The sequence below is a fragment of the Hyperoodon ampullatus genome, assembly GCF_949752795.1.
Source record: "Hyperoodon ampullatus genome assembly, chromosome: 4".
Lineage (NCBI taxonomy): Eukaryota > Metazoa > Chordata > Mammalia > Artiodactyla > Ziphiidae > Hyperoodon > Hyperoodon ampullatus.
Genome location: NC_136917.1, coordinates 132750568 through 132768703, shown reverse-complemented (window position 1 = coordinate 132768703; position 18136 = coordinate 132750568). Strand labels below are relative to the sequence as shown.

At 35.8% G+C, this 18136-nt stretch overlaps 1 protein-coding gene across 5 annotated transcripts in view; it reads right to left on the bottom strand.

Moving 5' to 3' along the window:
• Window positions 1–1665: 1665 nt before the first annotated feature.
• Window positions 1666–18136, bottom strand: part of IL6ST (interleukin 6 cytokine family signal transducer) — a gene marked incomplete at its 5' end in the record, with an annotated part of 31521 nt that continues 15050 nt past the window's right edge. For 2 of the 5 annotated variants that reach the window (XM_079702014.1, XM_079702017.1), the window contains 9 exons: window positions 1666–2588; window positions 3429–3510; window positions 7694–7790; window positions 12184–12324; window positions 12597–12743; window positions 12931–13032; window positions 14811–14993; window positions 15576–15786; window positions 17059–17141. In XM_079702014.1, the coding sequence (XP_079558140.1) occupies window positions 1851–2588; window positions 3429–3510; window positions 7694–7790; window positions 12184–12324; window positions 12597–12743; window positions 12931–13032; window positions 14811–14993; window positions 15576–15786; window positions 17059–17141 (1784 nt within the window). In that variant the 3' untranslated portion in view covers window positions 1666–1850. The remainder of the gene's footprint in view (window positions 2589–3428; window positions 3511–7693; window positions 7791–12183; window positions 12325–12596; window positions 12744–12930; window positions 13033–14810; window positions 14994–15575; window positions 15787–17058; window positions 17142–18136) is intronic. The other 3 variants (XM_079702015.1, XM_079702016.1, XM_079702018.1) reach the window with 3 other exon arrangements.

Here is an 18136-nt window from a genome sequence, read left to right as displayed (position 1 = left end):
CAGCCTTTGATGACCAACTTAAACGGTGGTAATGCTTATTACCTTGTAGTGTGTAGTGTGTGTGAGTTTGGGGTCTCTCTGTCCCAACTTGACCCGTCTGTGCCTAATTTTCCTTATCTACTACTAATGCTGACATTCTCCCAATCTCATGTTGGTTTTGCCTAAAGTAGAATAGGACATATCAGAATAAAGCATCTGCTCTGTCTCGGAAAGACCATATATGAGAAAGAACTCTGAGAAGTATCAGGCAAGAATACAAGGGATAAAGCATAACAGCAAGTCTAATGTGAACAATATTGAGAGAGTAATGAGTCGAATTACATCTCAACTGTAAATGTGTACTAATTTTTCTCAGCCTTTTATTCTTCAGTAACCTCTACAAACTATTTTAAGTTGGCTTGGTTTCTGTAACTTAAATATGACAGAAAAACAACACAAACTTGCTTGACAGCAGTACTCAACCACATGACAGTTTCTTCTTACTTACTCAGCTCCTAGTTTTTAGGCCCTGCCTCCTTGTCAAACGTGGTGGGTAGGGAATAACATAAATGCGAAAGTGAGTTTAGTGCTAAACTCTGGAAGCCCAACTCACTTTTCCCCTGAAGAACAGAACATGTGGGAAGAGGTTTAAAATATTCCTAAATCATCATGTAGAACTAAGTTCCACCTACCTCAGAACTGGCAGACATTAAAATACTATCTCTTCATTAAGCGCCTCTACAATAAGGATATTTGCTAACTGTGATATTTCCTAAGATCAATATGTACGTTTTTGGGGCGGTGCTTTGTTTGTTTTGGTGAGTATTGCCCAAGTCCTCTAACTTATTAATCTGCTTCAAACACCTACTAGAAAGAAAGAAAGAACTCAGTCTTGGCCTACTTAAAAACAAAGCATATTAAATCAAAACACATTTTAAGGTGAAGACATACTGTATAAAGTGCTTCATCAACCAAATTCTCTGACGTCTTAACAAGAAGGGTCAATAATGTTTATATACATGTATAGAAAAGTGTTAACAATTTAAGCCTTTATAAATGGCAAAGAATTTTTTAAATGTTTAAGATAGTTCATCGCATTCATTCCTAGCTCTTATCTGGACCCTCTGCTGAGTTTGTGAAATGGATCTTCGGAGGTTGTCAATAGTGATAGAAAGCAAATGTTTGAAAATTTACTTAATTGTCTAATATTCAAAAATTAATATTTTTAGTTTGCCAAGTTAAAACTCCAGAATCCCTTTTCTCCAGTAACTGGCAGCATCATTACCAATGGACGAGAACTAATATTTTATATGTTGGTATGATTATAAATGAGCCCAATTTTTTTCTTTTTTTTTTGTCAGACAACAAAAGCTGGGCTCATATTAGTTGTACCATCTGGACTCTTTTTAAATTATGTTGTCACTTGAAGTAGAGGGTCTAGACCTTGCTCCCCTAATTTTTATGCTAATTCTCCCCAAGATTTGATATTTGATGACTATTCTCATTAAAATCAGTATAGCTGTGCTAAGTTTACCACTGCTTTTAATTTAAATACCCTCTGTTTTCTAGATAGATAGCAAAACAAAAAGTTTCACTTTATAAATTTCAGACAAGCTTTGTTTTTCTTCAGTGCAAACATCCTGAAACAGCACAAAGTCATTCAGCTATTTGGAGGATGAAGTCAGTTTATGTAGTGCTTAAAGTTAAATCCCAGATATTCTGGAATGGAAACAGCCCACATGGGAGGACAGTACCTTCTTGTCCTTAAGGGCAAATGATCATCTTCAGTGAGTGAAGATCTGAAATCACAGATAAAATACTTTTAGCTTTACTTTACAGGTACTTCCAAAGTTGTAACAGGAGTTAGTCCTTCACTGAGGCATGTAGCCACCTCGTCTTACAGTCTGTGGTAAGTAACTTTTAGGCATTCCTTCATCAGTTGCAGCCTCCATCCCAACTGTTTCAAATCTCTCTACTTGTCCCTCAGTGCCTGGACCAAAAGCATCTGCTGCAGGAACTTCCTGAAACATTTTCATTTGCCCAGATCCATAGGGCTGTGAAATATGATCTGAAATCTGTTGCTGTTTAAGTCTAACAAAATCTCCTTCATTGACTGATGAAACTTGCTTTGACTTTTCAAAATGTGAAGTATCTGGACTGGTTTCATGTTGACTGCAGTTTTGTTTGAAATACTGTTGCCTGGGCAGAATGCTGTCACTGCCATCTACATTATCTACCAGCTGTAGATCTTCTGGCCGTTCTTCAGAATCTAACAAGGGCTGGGTGGACTCGGATCTTGAGAAGACTTGGACAGATGGCACCTGGTGTCTGTAGCCACTATGTACCACAGTGGAATACTGGACAGTGCTCGAAGTGTTCTGTGCAGATTCATTTTCATCACTGCTAGAAATGCTTGGCCTAGAAGATGACATGCATGAAGACCCTCCAATACCACTGCTGTGTCCTTCAGTATTAATTTTTTCCTTCTTGAATAGGTCCAATGATTTTAGATCTTCTGGGAAAGGCTTTTTGTCATTTGCTTCTATTTCCACAACACTTACATCAGTGAAATTGCCATCTGGATACATTTGATCTTTTGAATTAAAATGCTAAGAAAGAGAGAAAATGAATTAGTACCTATGGTGCATGTTCATTTAGAAACTCTGAAATAATTACATATGATATATTAGTTAAAGCCACAGAGTAATGAATCTCTAAAACGTCTCAGTAACTTTTAATGGTGCAGAGATAATCTATATCACTAACTAAATCATGTGAATCACGGATATTGTGAAATGATTCTAAAAAGTATGAATTAGACTGTATTTCCTCAGAATTCTAAATCAATATTGTTGGTGTTACATTTTGATAAACTTAAAGGTCCAGAAATAAAATTTCATGCCTAGTCTGGGCAGCCTAGGATTAACTGGATAGAAAAATGAGGAAAACATTAAACTCAAATGACTGAAGTTTCATAGGATATACATTTCAATCTGTTAATCTAAAATTAAAGGACTGTCAGAAGATATTAAGTACAAATCATTTCCCCCTTAGGGAAGTTCAAGGAATTTACTGTAGGTTTACAGAAGCCATTTAATCATGTTAAAATGGTAGATTTAAAATTTTACTTTAATATATAATCTAAAATGCTTGCCTTACAACAGAATTATCATATAGCAGCATTAAAACATAGTAGGTTTTCAACTTAGAAGTTCAATCAAATATTTTTAATGTATACTAAATAGAATTGGGAATATAAGGACAAATATGCTATGGTGATAATAAACTCCTAGAATACATAAGTATTATTTTAAATTTTGACTAAAATTCTCATTTATGTACTATTTTCATCTACTTTTCAATTCAGTCTGATTATCTTTTGCTTGAACTCTACAATATATCCTAATATGCTTGTGTATTACAAGTAAGTCAGAAATATTTTATCTTACCCTTGGAGGTGTGAGAGGTGACCACTGGGCAATATGACTCTTTGAAGGATCTGGAACATTAGGCCAGATGTGTTTTTTAATTCTGGAGAGAAAAGAAATATCGCATATGTAGAACCACATGTAATAAACAATGAATAGTCCCTATTTCTAAACATTATCATCCAAGAATCTTAAGAATCAAACCAATTAAATAAACAAAAAATACCTACTGTATCCAAAAGCTAACAAAAATGTTATTTTTCTTGTAACCAATAGAAAAAGAAATACTGTTAAAAATGCATAAGGATCTTAATCTTAAAGAAAAAGTGTTTGTTTATAAGACTAAAGCTGGTAATCAGTATTCAATTTTTTAAAGTCTCTGAAATTAAATTCTGCAATAAAAACCACTTAAAGGGCTTCCCTGGTGGCACAGTGGTTACGAATCTGCCTGCCAATGCAGGGGACACGGGTTCGAGCCCTGTTCTGAGAAGATCCCACATGCTGCGGAGCAACTAAGTTGCTGTGCCACAACTATAGAGCCTGTGTTCTAGAGCCCACGAGCCACAACTACTGAGCCTGCGTGCCACAACTACTGAAGTCTGTGCGCCTAGAGCCCGTGCTCCACAACAAGAGAAGCCACCACAATGAGAAGCCCATGCATTGCAACGAAGAGTAGCCCCTGCTCGCAACTAGAGAAAGCCTATGCGCAGCAACGAAGACCCAACGCAGCCAAAAATAAATGAAAATAAATAAATTTAAAAAAACAAACAACAACAACAACACTTAAAAACTTTAGACAGGGTCACAAAAAATTGTGGTATACCTTCTCTCCCCAAAAACCCAAAAATGTTCAATTTTCACATTGGTACAAGATAAAATAAATATGATTTTTCACAAGGAAGAAAAGGCTAACAATGAATTCAGGATATCCCCCATTATCAAAAACCTATTTAAATATGTTTACCTTAATACAGTCCCTAGCCCAACATTAGAGGTCCATAGTGTACATAGGTACACAGGAAATGAGTCATCTTGAGAATAAGTTCAAATAAAGATGAGTAATAAGATCCTAACAGACTGTCCTGCAGGAACAACTATGAAATCTGGACATAATATAAAAAGCAATAAAGTTAACAACCTAAATGAACTGACCAACCAAAAAAAAAAAAAAAAGGATGAATCCCTTGTAAGACACCAATTACCAAAACAGATTGAAAAAGAAAACTTCAATAGCCCTATGCTTGTAAGGAATTCAATTTTTAATTAAAAACCTCCCCACAAAGAAAACAGCAGGCCCAGATGGCTTTATTTGTGAATTCTATCAAACATTTAAAGAGGAAATAATACCAACCCTACACACTCTCCCAGAAAATAGAGGTAGTATGTCCTGAGGCCATTTGTTTTATGAGATAATTAGTATTACCCTGAATCCAAAACTACACAATGACACCACAAAAAGGACAAACCAATATCACTCATGAACATAAAAATGCAAAAATTATTAACACACCAAATCTAGCAAAATCCAAGGAATGCAAGGTATAACATCTGAAAATCAATGAATAAAATTCGTATTTATGAAAGGAGAAAAATCATAAGCTCATCTCAACAGATGCAGAAAAAGCATTTGACAAAATTCAATATCCATTCATGACAAAAACTCTTAGCAAAACGTAAGAACTTCCTCAACTTACAGCTAACATAACATGCAATGGTGTAAGACTGAACGCTTTTTCTTCTAAGATCGGGAACAATGGAAAGATGTTGGCTCTTACCACTTCTATTCAACATAGTACTGAAGGTCTTAGCCAGTACAGTAATGAAACGAACTAAAAGTATAATCTTTTAGATTATAAAGAATTATAAAGAATCTTTACTTGCTGGCAGCATGACTGTGCATGTAGAAAATCCAAAAAGTGACTAAATTAATTTATGAAGATCTCAGTATACAAGACCAATATATTTACAAGATCAATTGCACTTTTCAATATACTAGCAATGAACAATTAGAAAATAAAAGATTTTTTTTTTTTTTTTTTTTTTTTTTTTTTTTTGCGGTATGTGGGCCTCTCACTGTTGTGGCCTCCCCCGTCGCGGAGCACAGGCTCCGGACACGCAGGCTCAATGGCCATGGCTCATGGGCCAAGCCGCTCCGCGGCATGTGGGATCCCCCCAGACCGGGGCACGAACCCGTGTCCCCTGCATCGGCAGGCGGACTCTCAACCACTGCGCCACCAGGGAAGCCCCGAAAATAAAAGATTTTAAATTCTATTTATAATAGCACACAAAAAAGAACACTTAGGAAGGAATAAATTTAACATAAGATGTGCAAGGCCTGAAAACTACAAAACATTGCAAAAGGAACCAAGATAAGTATAGAGATATACCACATTCACGTACTGAAAGATTTATTTGACTCATGAACATGTGAACTCATGTTCAGATTGCATTTTACCCTAAACTGATGGACAGATTCAATAAAGTTCCAATAAAAATTCTAACAGATTTTTAAAGGAAATTTATAAGCTGATATTAAAATTTATATGAAAAGGCAAAGAACCTATCAAAAATAATTTTGAAAAAAAATACTGGAGGAATTCTACCACCTGGTATCAAAACTTACTATAGAGCTGTAATAAATCAAGACCATGTGTTATCAGGATGAACAGACATATAGAACAATGGAACAGGATTGAGAGTCCACAAATAGATCCAGACTTATATGGATAATTGATTTTGGCAAAGGTTCAAGACAATTCAATAGGAAAAGGTAGCCTTTTCAATAAATGATGCTGGGAATGACTAGATATCTATGGAAAAAAAAACTTTGACCCTGACTTCACAACATGCACAAAAATTTATTCTAAATAGATCACAGCACAGAGCTAAAATGATTAAACTTCTAGAGGAAAATATAGGAGAACATATTTGTGACACTGGGTTAGGCAAAGATTTCTTAAACAGGACATAAAAAGCAAGAACCATTAAAAAAAAACCCTGATAAAATGGACTTGATCAAAATTAAACTTTTGCTTTTCTGAACTTTTGCTTTTCTAAAGTCACAGTTAAGAGAATAAAAAGGCAAGCCACAGTTCAGAATTTGCAAAACATGTATTTGACAAAAAGTTTGTAACCAGATATATAAAGAACTCTTAAACCTCAATATTAACAAGACAAATCACCCAATTTAAACATGGGCAAGAGATTTCAAAAGGCTCACCACAAAAGAAGATGTATAGGTGGCACATGAAAAGATCTATTACTAGTTATCATGGAAACAGAAGTTACAACCACAAGGAGATAGCACTGCAAACCCATGAGAAAGAACAGCTGAAATTAAAACCCTTGTCAGTACCAAGAATTGAGGATGATATGGAACAAATGGAACTCTCACATTGCTCTTGGGAATACAAGATGGTACAAACACTTTGGAAGACAGTTTGACAAAGTTAAACATGCACTTACCGTATGACCCAGCCATCCCATTACTAAGTATTGACTCAAGATAAATGATAATATATCGTCACACAAAGATCTGTATGTGAATGTTCATAACAACACATACATATTTTATCTATTCATAACAGCCCCAAATCAAAGAAACAACCTAAACTTTCATAATAGATGTACGGGTAAACAAATTTTGATAGCTCTATACTATAGAATACTATTCAGCAATAAAAAGAAAAATATTAGTATATGCAACAACATGGATGAATCTCAAAAATATGTCAAGTGAAAGACATCAAACACAAAAAATTACATGTTGTTTGATTCCATATATGTGAAATCCTAGAAAAGGTAAAACTGCAACCAGAGAAAGTAGATCAGTGACTGCTAGGGCCAGGGGCTGAGGGAGAGGACACAGTACAAAACAGAATGAAGAAACTTTTCAGAGTGATGGAAACGTTCTCTATCTTGAGTGTGGTGGTAGTTATACATCTATATACAGTTACAAAAATTCATTACACTGTACACTTAAGATGGATGAATTTCGTTGCATGTAAATTATAGATCAATAAAGGTGGGGGAGGGCTTCCCTGGTGGCGCAGTGGTTGAGAGTCCGCCTGCCGATGCAGGGGACACGGGTTCGTGCCCCGGTCCGGGAGGATCCCACATGCCGCGGAGCGGCTGGGCCCGTGAGCCATGGCCGCTGAGCCTGCGCGTCCGGAGCCTGTGCTCCGCAACGGGAGAGGCCACAACAGTGAGAGGCCCGCGTACCGCAAAAAAATAAATAAATAAATAAAGGTGGGGGAAAAGGCAAAAATATGACTACGGGTACTTACAGGTCTCGCTTATTAAAGCAGAATAATACTCCCAAAAGGGTTGTCAATAGGAATGCTAAGCAAACAGGTACAACAATAGCTTCAATTTCTCCTTGAGCTAAAGAAACGGAAAGGGGAAAGAAAGAAAATAACTGTTGACACATATGCTAAAGGGAAATAATGCAACTTCCCAACCAGATTACTGTTGAAAAGATGAAATACCATCCTAATATTTTTTTACAACCTTTTCAAACTTAAAGGTGTTTCTCTCCCCCCTCCCTTCCCCGTTGGTAAATCATATCCTAGCTACTTACACCTTACACAGTAACCTGACCACATAGTATGCATAAAATATATGTTGGCTGGGGGAATAAATTGATTAGTTCAGTTTATTGGATAGATAATCTACCTGGTAAGAGCTTTCAAACCTATTTATTACATTTATGGTCTGCACTCAGCAGAATCTTAACAAAAGCTTATCTTTGAGTTCTAGAACTACTGGGTAGAACTGGAAAAGCTTTTTCTTTTTTAAAATTAATTAATTTTTGGCTGCGATGGGTCTTTGTTGCTGCGTGCTGGCTTTCTCTAGTTGCGGTGAGTGGGGGCTGCTCTTTGTTGCGGTGCGCACGCTTCTCACTGTGGTGGCTTCTCCTGTTGCAGAGCATGGGCTCTAGGCACGCGGGCTCTAGAGCGCAGGCTCAGTAGTTGTGGTGCACAGGCTTCGTTGCTCTGCAGCATGTGGGATCTTCCTGGACCAGGGATCGAACCCGTGTCCCCTGCATTGGCAGGAAGATTCTTAACCACTGTGCCACCAGGGAAGTCCCTGGAAAAGCTTTAAACAATCTCAATAATTGAACTATAAATGTAATCTTCTATAAGGAATAAAAATATAAAATTCAGGCAAAATTTTAATAGTTATTTACTATTTTCAAAAAGATGATAAATCTGACATAGGGCTAAGAATTTTAGGAGAATCTTAACAGGCACAAGGAGTGGCAGAAGTAGGAATAATATCATCTAAAATGCAGCAAGCCTGAGATTCCTAAATACCACATGAATCCCTATCTGCAATCAAAACTACAATGAGGTATCACCTCACACCGGTCAGAATGGCCATTATCAAAAATCTAGAAACAGCAAATGCTGGAAAGGGTGTGGTGAAAAGGGAACCCTCCTGAACTGTTGGTGGGAACGTAAATGGATACAACCAATATGGAAAACAGTATGGAGGTTCCTTAAAAAACTAAAAATAGAACTACCATATGACCCAGCAATCCCATTACTGGATATATACCCTGAGAAAACTGTAATTCAAAAAGAGACATGTACCACAATGTTCACTGCAGCACTATTTACAATAGCCAGGACATGGAACCATCCTAAATGTCCATTGACAGATGAATGGATAAAGAAGATATGGCACATATATACAATGGAATATTACTCAGCCATAAAAAGAAACGAAACTGAGTTATTTGTAGTGAGGTGGATGGACCCAGAGTCTGTAATACAGAAGTAAGTCAGAAAGAGAAAAACAAATACTGTATGCCAACGCATATATATGGAATCTTTAAAAAAAAAAAAAAGGTACTGATAAACCTAGTTGCAGGGCAGGAATAAACAGGTAGACACAGAAAATGGATGTGAGGACATGGGGTGGGAGGGTGAAGCTGGGGTGAAGTGAGAGTAGCATCGACATATATACACTACTGAATGTAAAATAGTTGGCTGGTGGGAAGCAGCCACATAGCACAGGGAGATCAGCTCAGTGCTTTGCGATGACCTAGAGGGGTGAGAGAGGGAGGAGGGGAGGGAGGCTCAAGAGGGAGGGGATATGGGGACATGTGCATGCATGTGGCTGATTCGCTTTGTTGTGCAACAGAAACTAACACAGTATTGTGAAGCAATTATACTGCAATAAAGATGTATAAAAAAATAAAAGAGGACTTATTAATCAAATGAATCACTAATTGGTACAATTTATATTAGACATTTTTTTAATGATTTACCTATGGTTGTTTCTGGTTAACTCCTCCAGCCCCCTGTAACTAGTCTTTTACAGGAAAAATGTATGAAAGTAGTACTACGGTAATACAGTATTCACTTAGTCTTATCTTTCCACCACACGTATCCCTTTGTAAGTAACTTTACCTCCTACAAAGCATGATAGGAACCAAGAAATCAGATAAAGGCTCAGGAATAAACTATAGGTTGGAAAATATTAATTCCTGAATGCTAAGGTTCTCATACATATGCCAAATCAAATTCAGGCAGATCCTCTCCTTTATTGGTGCTGAACTTCTGCTTACTATGTTTTCCTGCCTTGGGCCTTTGCTCATGCTGAACTAAGATGCCTTCTTCTTCCTATCTGTCCACATCTTAACTTCAAGGCTCAAGTATTGTCTTCCCCACAAAATCTTCGAAGGTAAAACTCCCCACTACAGATATCTTTAAATTCCTGCTCTATTTACTATCTACATGGCTCAAATGTCTGTTTGTTTTGTTTACTTGTACCATATTTCTTCAACTAAGCTATATGGTCCTTGGGAGCAAATTCCATGCCATATGAAGTAGCCATAATGAATCCATAAAACAACAGATAGGTCAGAGGAAAAAGCAGATGATGAAGTAATACTAATAAGTATGATTTCGTGTATGCATAGAAAAGATGAGAAGGATATATAAATATGTTGAGATTATTTTGGATGAGGGATCAGGAGTGATTTTTCTTCCTCTTTTTATTTTACTGTATAGTCTAAATTCCTTATAATGAACATTACTTTTATAATCAGGATAATATTTTTAAAGTTTATTATTACTATTTTTTAAAGATCATGGCACAAAGTTTTATTTCAAATATTACAGGTATCCCCCCACTTCTGGAAAGTTCACATAATGCCACTTCACTTTCAGGAAAGACCTACATCAGTATACTACAAGCTTTTTTCATAAATTACATTAATGTCTGTTTTTGCTAACAGAAATAAATGTATGAAAAAAGCTTTTTAGTGTACTAACATAGGTCCTTCGTGGAAGTGAAGTGGCATAATGTGAACTTTCCAGAAGTGGGGAGTACTCTCTGCTCTACACCACTTTGGCTTATGAAAGGTTTCATAGGAATGTTCTACTTTTGGATGGCGGGAGAAACCTGCATTTGTTACATATATATTCTACAAACATGTCACCACAAATCTTATCCCATAGACTATATTCATTATTGGCATCACAGCAAAGCTCAGGATCTTTTAATATCTATCTTATGTAGTCACTTATCTACTTATTTGCTCTCTCAGCAATCATTCAACCAATGAGGAATATGGTTGAATGATTTATTTATTTATATGATAAACAGCTTATTATTTATCATTCACTGTCTTGGTGCTTGGGTGTGGGTGTCACAAATACAATTACAATAAAATAAGGTAATTTCTATAATGATTCAAAATGTAGTAGATACAGGAAAGAATGCAGTTTAAGTCTGCTTTAGGGAGGTTACAGGAATAGCCCAAACAAGAAAAGGTATAGGGCCACGTACTGGGAAAAGACAAAAAGGTGGGGAAAATGATGAGAAGTTTAGGGTCAAAGAAAGAGATTATGAAAGCACATGCGCAAGCAGTAATTAGAAGGCATGATCTACTGGACTCGATACTTGGTTTATGTAAGTGAAAAAGATATGAAGAAACTTACTACAATTGCACCTAAATTTCTGGCTTTGGCAAAGAGTTGTGGCATGGAACAAAGAAAGAAAAATGTATTTGAGAAGGGAAGAGAGGATGGCTGAAGTCACAGGCAGGGAATTTGAATAGGCAAATAAGAAAAGAGAGCTCTGGAGAATACAGAACATTTAAAAGAGACCAAGAAGAAAGTACCAGACAGGGAGGAGACTCAGGAGAGTGCTATTAGAAAAACAAACGAAGGGAAGAGACAGTTTCAAGGATGAACAGGCCAACAGGGTCAAATGCTGGGAAGCGTAGGAAAAAAAAGATGACTAAAAAGCATGCATTGGATAGGACAAGTAAGGGGTCTTCTGTGAGTGACACTAGAGAGGTTTCAGTGGAGTGGTAGGTTGGAAGACTGGTTTGAGCAGGTTAAAGACTGAGCTGGAGGTATGGAACTGAGACTGCAAGGGTGGACTAGTCTTTACAGCAACCTGCCCGTAAGAGGAAGAACAAGTGAAGAAAGAGACCACATCCAAGTTTTGCCAGTGAAAAAAGGAACCCATTTAGAAAGATATACAATTCTATTGGGATTTACAGAGTACAAGTGAAATCAGTCAGAGACAATTAAAAAAACAACAAAAAAGTAAGGAAAAAATTTTCTGTAGTTTAAAGAAATAACCAAAACCAGATAAACAATATAAAAATCATAATTTATGAACACTTCATTTATATGAATCCAAAGATTCACTTTAAACAAAATTTTAGCATATAAATTAAGCCTATTTTTAGTCTGATTAAATTTTAAAAAGAAAAAAGAGAAAAAAAGAAAGATCAAACATCACTATTTCTTACCAAACTTTGGTGTAGTAAAAGTGAATTCTGGACCATCCTTTCCACCTTCATCTGTATATGCTGCCATTCGTACCATATACAAAGTGTCACTAGTCAAAGAGGACAGTGTATATTCTGTGTGGGAAGAATCCACATTCACAGCTGGAAGAAATCAATAAGTGTGCTTTATTCAACTACTCTTGCTTGGTTTGGCCTATATTTGATATTGTGAGTGTCTTAAAACATATTTTACTAGAAAACAATGTTTCTTTAATAGGACCATGAAAGCAACCACAAAGCATATTCTCAGGTTATCTCTTTTCTGAGGATAATATGCTATACTAAGATGTATAACACAAGAAGGTGAGACAAATTAGTATTTAAAAGCTTAAGAAAAAACACCCGATTCTTAATAGCTGATACAGTTTTATTACCAGTTTCATTTCCAATGATGGTTCTATAAAATATAGTATAATTTCTGATAAATCCATTCTGAACATCAACAGGAAGTTGGTCCCACTCTAAGACAGCTTCATTTTTCCCCACTTTTTTTGTCCGGACAGTAGGTCCTTTGGAAGGTGCTGAAACAGAATAGGGTATTTACCAAGTGAAAATCATTAGAATTTAGTAAATCATTAAGACTTCGTAAAATTTCATTATCATGAAATTATTTGAACATAATAAGACATATCCTTATTTAAAAGGGATAAAATATCTTTGTTAGTTAAAAAACTCAACATTTTTCAAAGAAGGTGGGTCTAGACTTACGAGCTTGTTTAAGGTATGCCTTTATAGACGCGGGGATTCCTGGTCCATCAGCATACACTGGAGTGACTGTTATCAAATAACATTTGCTCTCTGCTAGGTTTCCTAAAGTAAGAATAGTGGATTAAGCATTTTTTTCCTTATAGTGAAAAAAACCTAATTAATTCCATTACTTACTTTTACATTATAATTTCATGACCACTGAACTTTATTTTCATTCATTTTTTAAAATTGAAATATAGTTGATGTACAACATATTTCAGGTATATTAAATAATGATTTGACGTTTGCATACATTATGAAATTATTACCACTGAACTTTCCTTTTTTTAAAACTGCAACTTTTAAAGTAAGCATTGCCTTTTGTGTACTGGATTCAAGCTTAACAGAATAAAACTGTTTGAAAATAAAAGGTTACTCTTATTGCCAATACAGTGAATAAAAAATATTTATACTGTCAATAAAAGTAATGATTGCATTTATATTCAGGATTTATAAAACACTGAGTCTTCCTGGGTCTTCCTTAGAGTTTGGCAATTTTTGTACATTTTACCTACTTCTCTGAGAACTGCCTAAGTGCAAGATGTCACTAATCAGAGCTAGGGAAAGCGCTAATGGCTGTGGTTTGTCAGGTGACTGGGAAAAAAAGAATTAGTGTTATTTCTCCCGGAAAGTAACATAATTTTAAAAGAAAAAATTATCTTAAATATTTCCTTTATGTATAATCTCTCCAAATTAACAAAGCAATCTATCCCATCAGCACGCAACAGCAAAAAATTTCTTTTTGTTATACTGAAGTTTATACTTTCAACAAGAATTACATTTCCTTAACTATTATGCATGAAGTGACATAACACTTTTTTTGTTTCTTAAAGAGAGTAATTTTCTTGATGATTCAATATTATCAAGAAGATAATATTTTTATATTCTGCTGTAATACAGTGATGTTTTATCAGGCCTACTGAGCTATGTGGGGATACCTGCACAACCTGAAGGTCTCCAGAGCCTATGCTATATTATAGTACAAGTCCCTACTGTCCAGTTATTATCAATCTATCTCCTCTCTAGCTCCACCTTGCTTTTATTTGGATAAGGTTGATAAACTAGACAACCAGAATTAGTAAAACTATATATTAAATAATAGGTTAATGAGGGCCAAACAGCCTATGTTATGAATAAAGCTCATTAACTTTATGGCTATATATAAAGATATATGGTATATCTTTGTTAACATGTTTTCTCTGATTAATCATATTATTTGTAGCTGAATTCTAATGGTTATCCTTCTTTACACACATACAAACTGAATGCTTTGTTTTCTCTTTAAAGTTGTTGTATCACGTGGTAAGTAGTATCTTACAATGAGAGCAACCCATTTTGGAGCTCTATAATACATTACTTTCTGTCCTTCATTAGTACTTGCAGTTTAAAAGACAAGGAAATCTAAGTTCTAGTTCTGCTTCACTTCTTCAACAGCTATAAGAAGTTAATAAGCCATCTAGATGCTCACGGAAAATATTTTCTCATTAAAGGATGAGGGAATTTAATCAGGTACAGAGATACTATTAGCAACAGAGGTTGGATTATCTTGTATTTCTCTTACTTTAGTTTTGTGAACATTCCTTTGATGATCAAAACAACAGTGGAATATTACATGAAGACAGTATTAACCCCACTTAGTCCATAAACTGACCCTGCAGTTTAGAGAGGTTAAGTGTGACTTGCTGAGAGTCACAAATCTAGTACACAAGACATAACTAGCAACTATGATAAACTGGGTATCTTTTCAATGGACCACAAAGCAGAAAAGAATATGTAAAAGAAAAATCTGTCTAAAGAGCTAGAAAAAGGACAGCAACTTAAATGTTTGTAGCCAGGTATACCTCTTAAATAGGTGCGATGTACAGTACCGTCTTCTTGTTGCCAGTCTGGGATACAAGGCGATTTATCTGATAACACACACCACTCAAGTACATATCTGTTTACAGATTCATTTGGAGCAGTCCATTCTACCCAAAGCACATTATCTTTGGGAAATGCTTTAAGATCCGTTATGGGGTGAGTAGCTTTAAAACAAAGTTTGAATACTGATATGACAAATGAACATTTAAAAATCTGATATTCCAATATTTTACATTCTTTTCCATAACCATGTGATCTTGCTATCACGTTTTTGTAGCATATAATATTAACATGTATTTACATGAATAAAAGCACTTTATTATAATTTACATGTAAAGTAAATAGTTGATTTATTTTGGAACTTAAATTCTTCCTTTCCCAAAGTTCTTCAAGTGTTTTGTGTACGTAAGTTGCAATGTTTTTCTTCTTTGAAAGCTACAGATAAAACTACAGAAAAACAATATATTTAAGTCATATACATATAAAGTTCCTAAAACGTTAAAAATATATTTTAAAAAAGATAAATAATCAGAAAATGCTTAAATGAATTAAGTAGCTTACTGCAAAGTTTAAGTGAGCCACAAAATGATGGACCAGGTTTGGCTGCTGACTGACTTCTAAAAATATGATCACTGTTGATACTGAGGAGACAGTCTTAGAATACTTACAATTTTTTACAGGAGCCCTGTCCATACCTAACTACCCTTTCCCATTCATAAGTCAGGCTCCATCTCAGGGACACAAACCTTGAAAGTTCCAGGCAGGGATAGTTAAAACAGATGCATCTGATTTGCCAACCAGATTTCTTGCTGTCAGAGTTGCTATGTAGCGATCATTTGTGAGGTTTACTGTCAGTTTTGTGTCGTTAACTATGTAATTTTGTAAACGTGATTTCCATCTTGTGAGAGTCACTTCATAATCCAAGATTTTTCCATTGGCTTCAAAAGGGGGCAATGTCTGTAATAAAATAATTTATTTTAAAAATGTTTCATAAATCTTGAATAAAGTTAATCAGTTTTTCTTCATGTTCACAAATTCTGCTATTATGTCAAATCTCTAAATATTTAATTGGAAGGGACTGGCAACCTTACTTTGAACTCACTACTGAAGTAAAACTACTTACACTGAATGAAGTTTTACTGAAGTAAAACTACATACACTGAATGAAGACTGACTTCAAAAAGCATGACGTCGGGCCTCCCTGGTGGCGCAGTGGTTGAGAGTCCGCCTGCCGATGCAGGGGATACGGGTTCGTGCCCCGGTCTGGGAGGATCCCGGATCCCATATGCCGCGGAGCGGCTGGGCCCGTGAGCCATGGCCGCTGGGCCTGCGTGTCGGGAGCCTGTGCTCCGCAACGGGAGAGGCCACAACAGTGAGAGGCCCGCATACCGCAAAGAAAAAAAAAAAAAAAAAAAAAGCATGACGTCAACTACGAGGGAAAGCACCATTCTGTTAGCCTTTCGTTCTCTACACAATTCTGCACTGTGGCTATGTTGGCCTAAATTATTTTATGTCTTGAGTATTTTTCTTTCTACCTTATTTTAGTATGATCCACTCATGAACATTTATGGAGTGCACAACAACTTTATTTCCTATTACCAGCATACACTTTGATTACCCAAAACATTGATTAATTATTTTCTATGAGGTACTGAGGAAAGTTTGGTAAAAAACAAGGCCGCTAGGACTTCCCTGGTGGCGCAGTGGTTAAGAATCCGCCTGCCAATGCAGGGGACTCGGGTTCGAGCCCTTGTCCGGGAAAGATCCCAAATGTTGCGGAGCAACTAAGCCCATGAGCCACAACTACTGAGCCTGCATGCCACAACTACTGAAGCCCACGCACCTGGAGCTTGTGTTCCACAACAAGAGAAACCACCGCAATGAAAAGCCCACGCACCACAACCAAGAGTAGCCCCCGCTCACCGCAACTAGAGAAAAGCCTGTGCACAGCAACGAAGACCCAATGCAGCCAAAAATAAATAAATAAATAAATTAAAAAAAAAAAAAAAAGGCCCCTCTTCTCAGAACTTTCACTGAACTATGCTGAAATATATATGAGGTATCACCTGTAGTTTAGAAACCTGACTTTTTTATAGTATATATAAAGCTTTGTATTTCTATTTATTAAAAAGTTATCAAATAGCTATAAAAAATTAAGCTCCACTCATAACACCATATAAAATATATTTATATGAGATAAAAGAATATAAATAGGCAATTTTTTTTTACCTTCCATATGAGTTGTACAGATCTACAGCCATGAGTATGAGATGGCTCTATCTTATACCAGAAGTTTGGTGCCTTGGATGGTCCTAAAGAGATGACATAAACTTTTTATTATAACAGTAAAATAAAATCCTAGAAATTATTCTCTTACTTTGTTCTTAATATTCTTGCCCTCCAATCATATGGTGTCTCTAAGTCTTTCTTTATACCAGCCTTTTCCCATCCCAGCATGATATGCCTGGGTCTTCCTTTAGTCAGGGTGATAGCTTGATGATTTAGATTACATTGAAACTCTTTTGTAATCTTAAAATTTTAAAGGTACAAATATATCCTAAGCAATAACCAAAGATGTATCACTATTTCTTATTGCTAAAAATCAAACTGAAAAATCATATTTAAATACATGCTTAAAACCCCTAAATGCATACATTTAAGAATAGAAGACAAATTAAAATAAATGGAGTTACATGTAGTATAAGTTTACTACCTGATGTTGGGATGAGTCAATGTAATGGGATATTATAAAAATGAATTCACAGGATTGTTGTAATAATCACCAACCATGTGAAAAAGCACTTTACAAAACATCAAATGCTGATAATTAGGTTTTAAAAATTCAAAATTTTTATAAATATAATTGCCAAATATGGTATTCAACAGAATAAAAAAGGATCTGAATAAAATCTAAGCAGTGATGTGCTGATCATGAAGAGGTAATTACAGGTGACAAAACAGAGAAAAGAGGAAAGGCAGACCAGGAAGGCTGGGGAAAAAGCTGCTGGTACAGGGAGTTCAAATAGATATATACATGAGTACAGTGCAGCGCCCTGAAAGAATAAAGAACATGAAGTTATAAAGGAAACTTTATGGGCTGGAAATGGTTCCTAACATAAAGAGGACCTAGAAGCTTCTTTCACTAATTTGAAGAAAAGCATAATCCAATGGTTCATAACTTTTTGGACACCAGATATCTCTTTGATTTGACAAGGTTATGTACCATCACTCCAGAAAATTCACACAAGTACTAACCACAATATTTTGTCAACGTTTTGAAGTAGTTCAAGAACTCCCCCAAACTGAC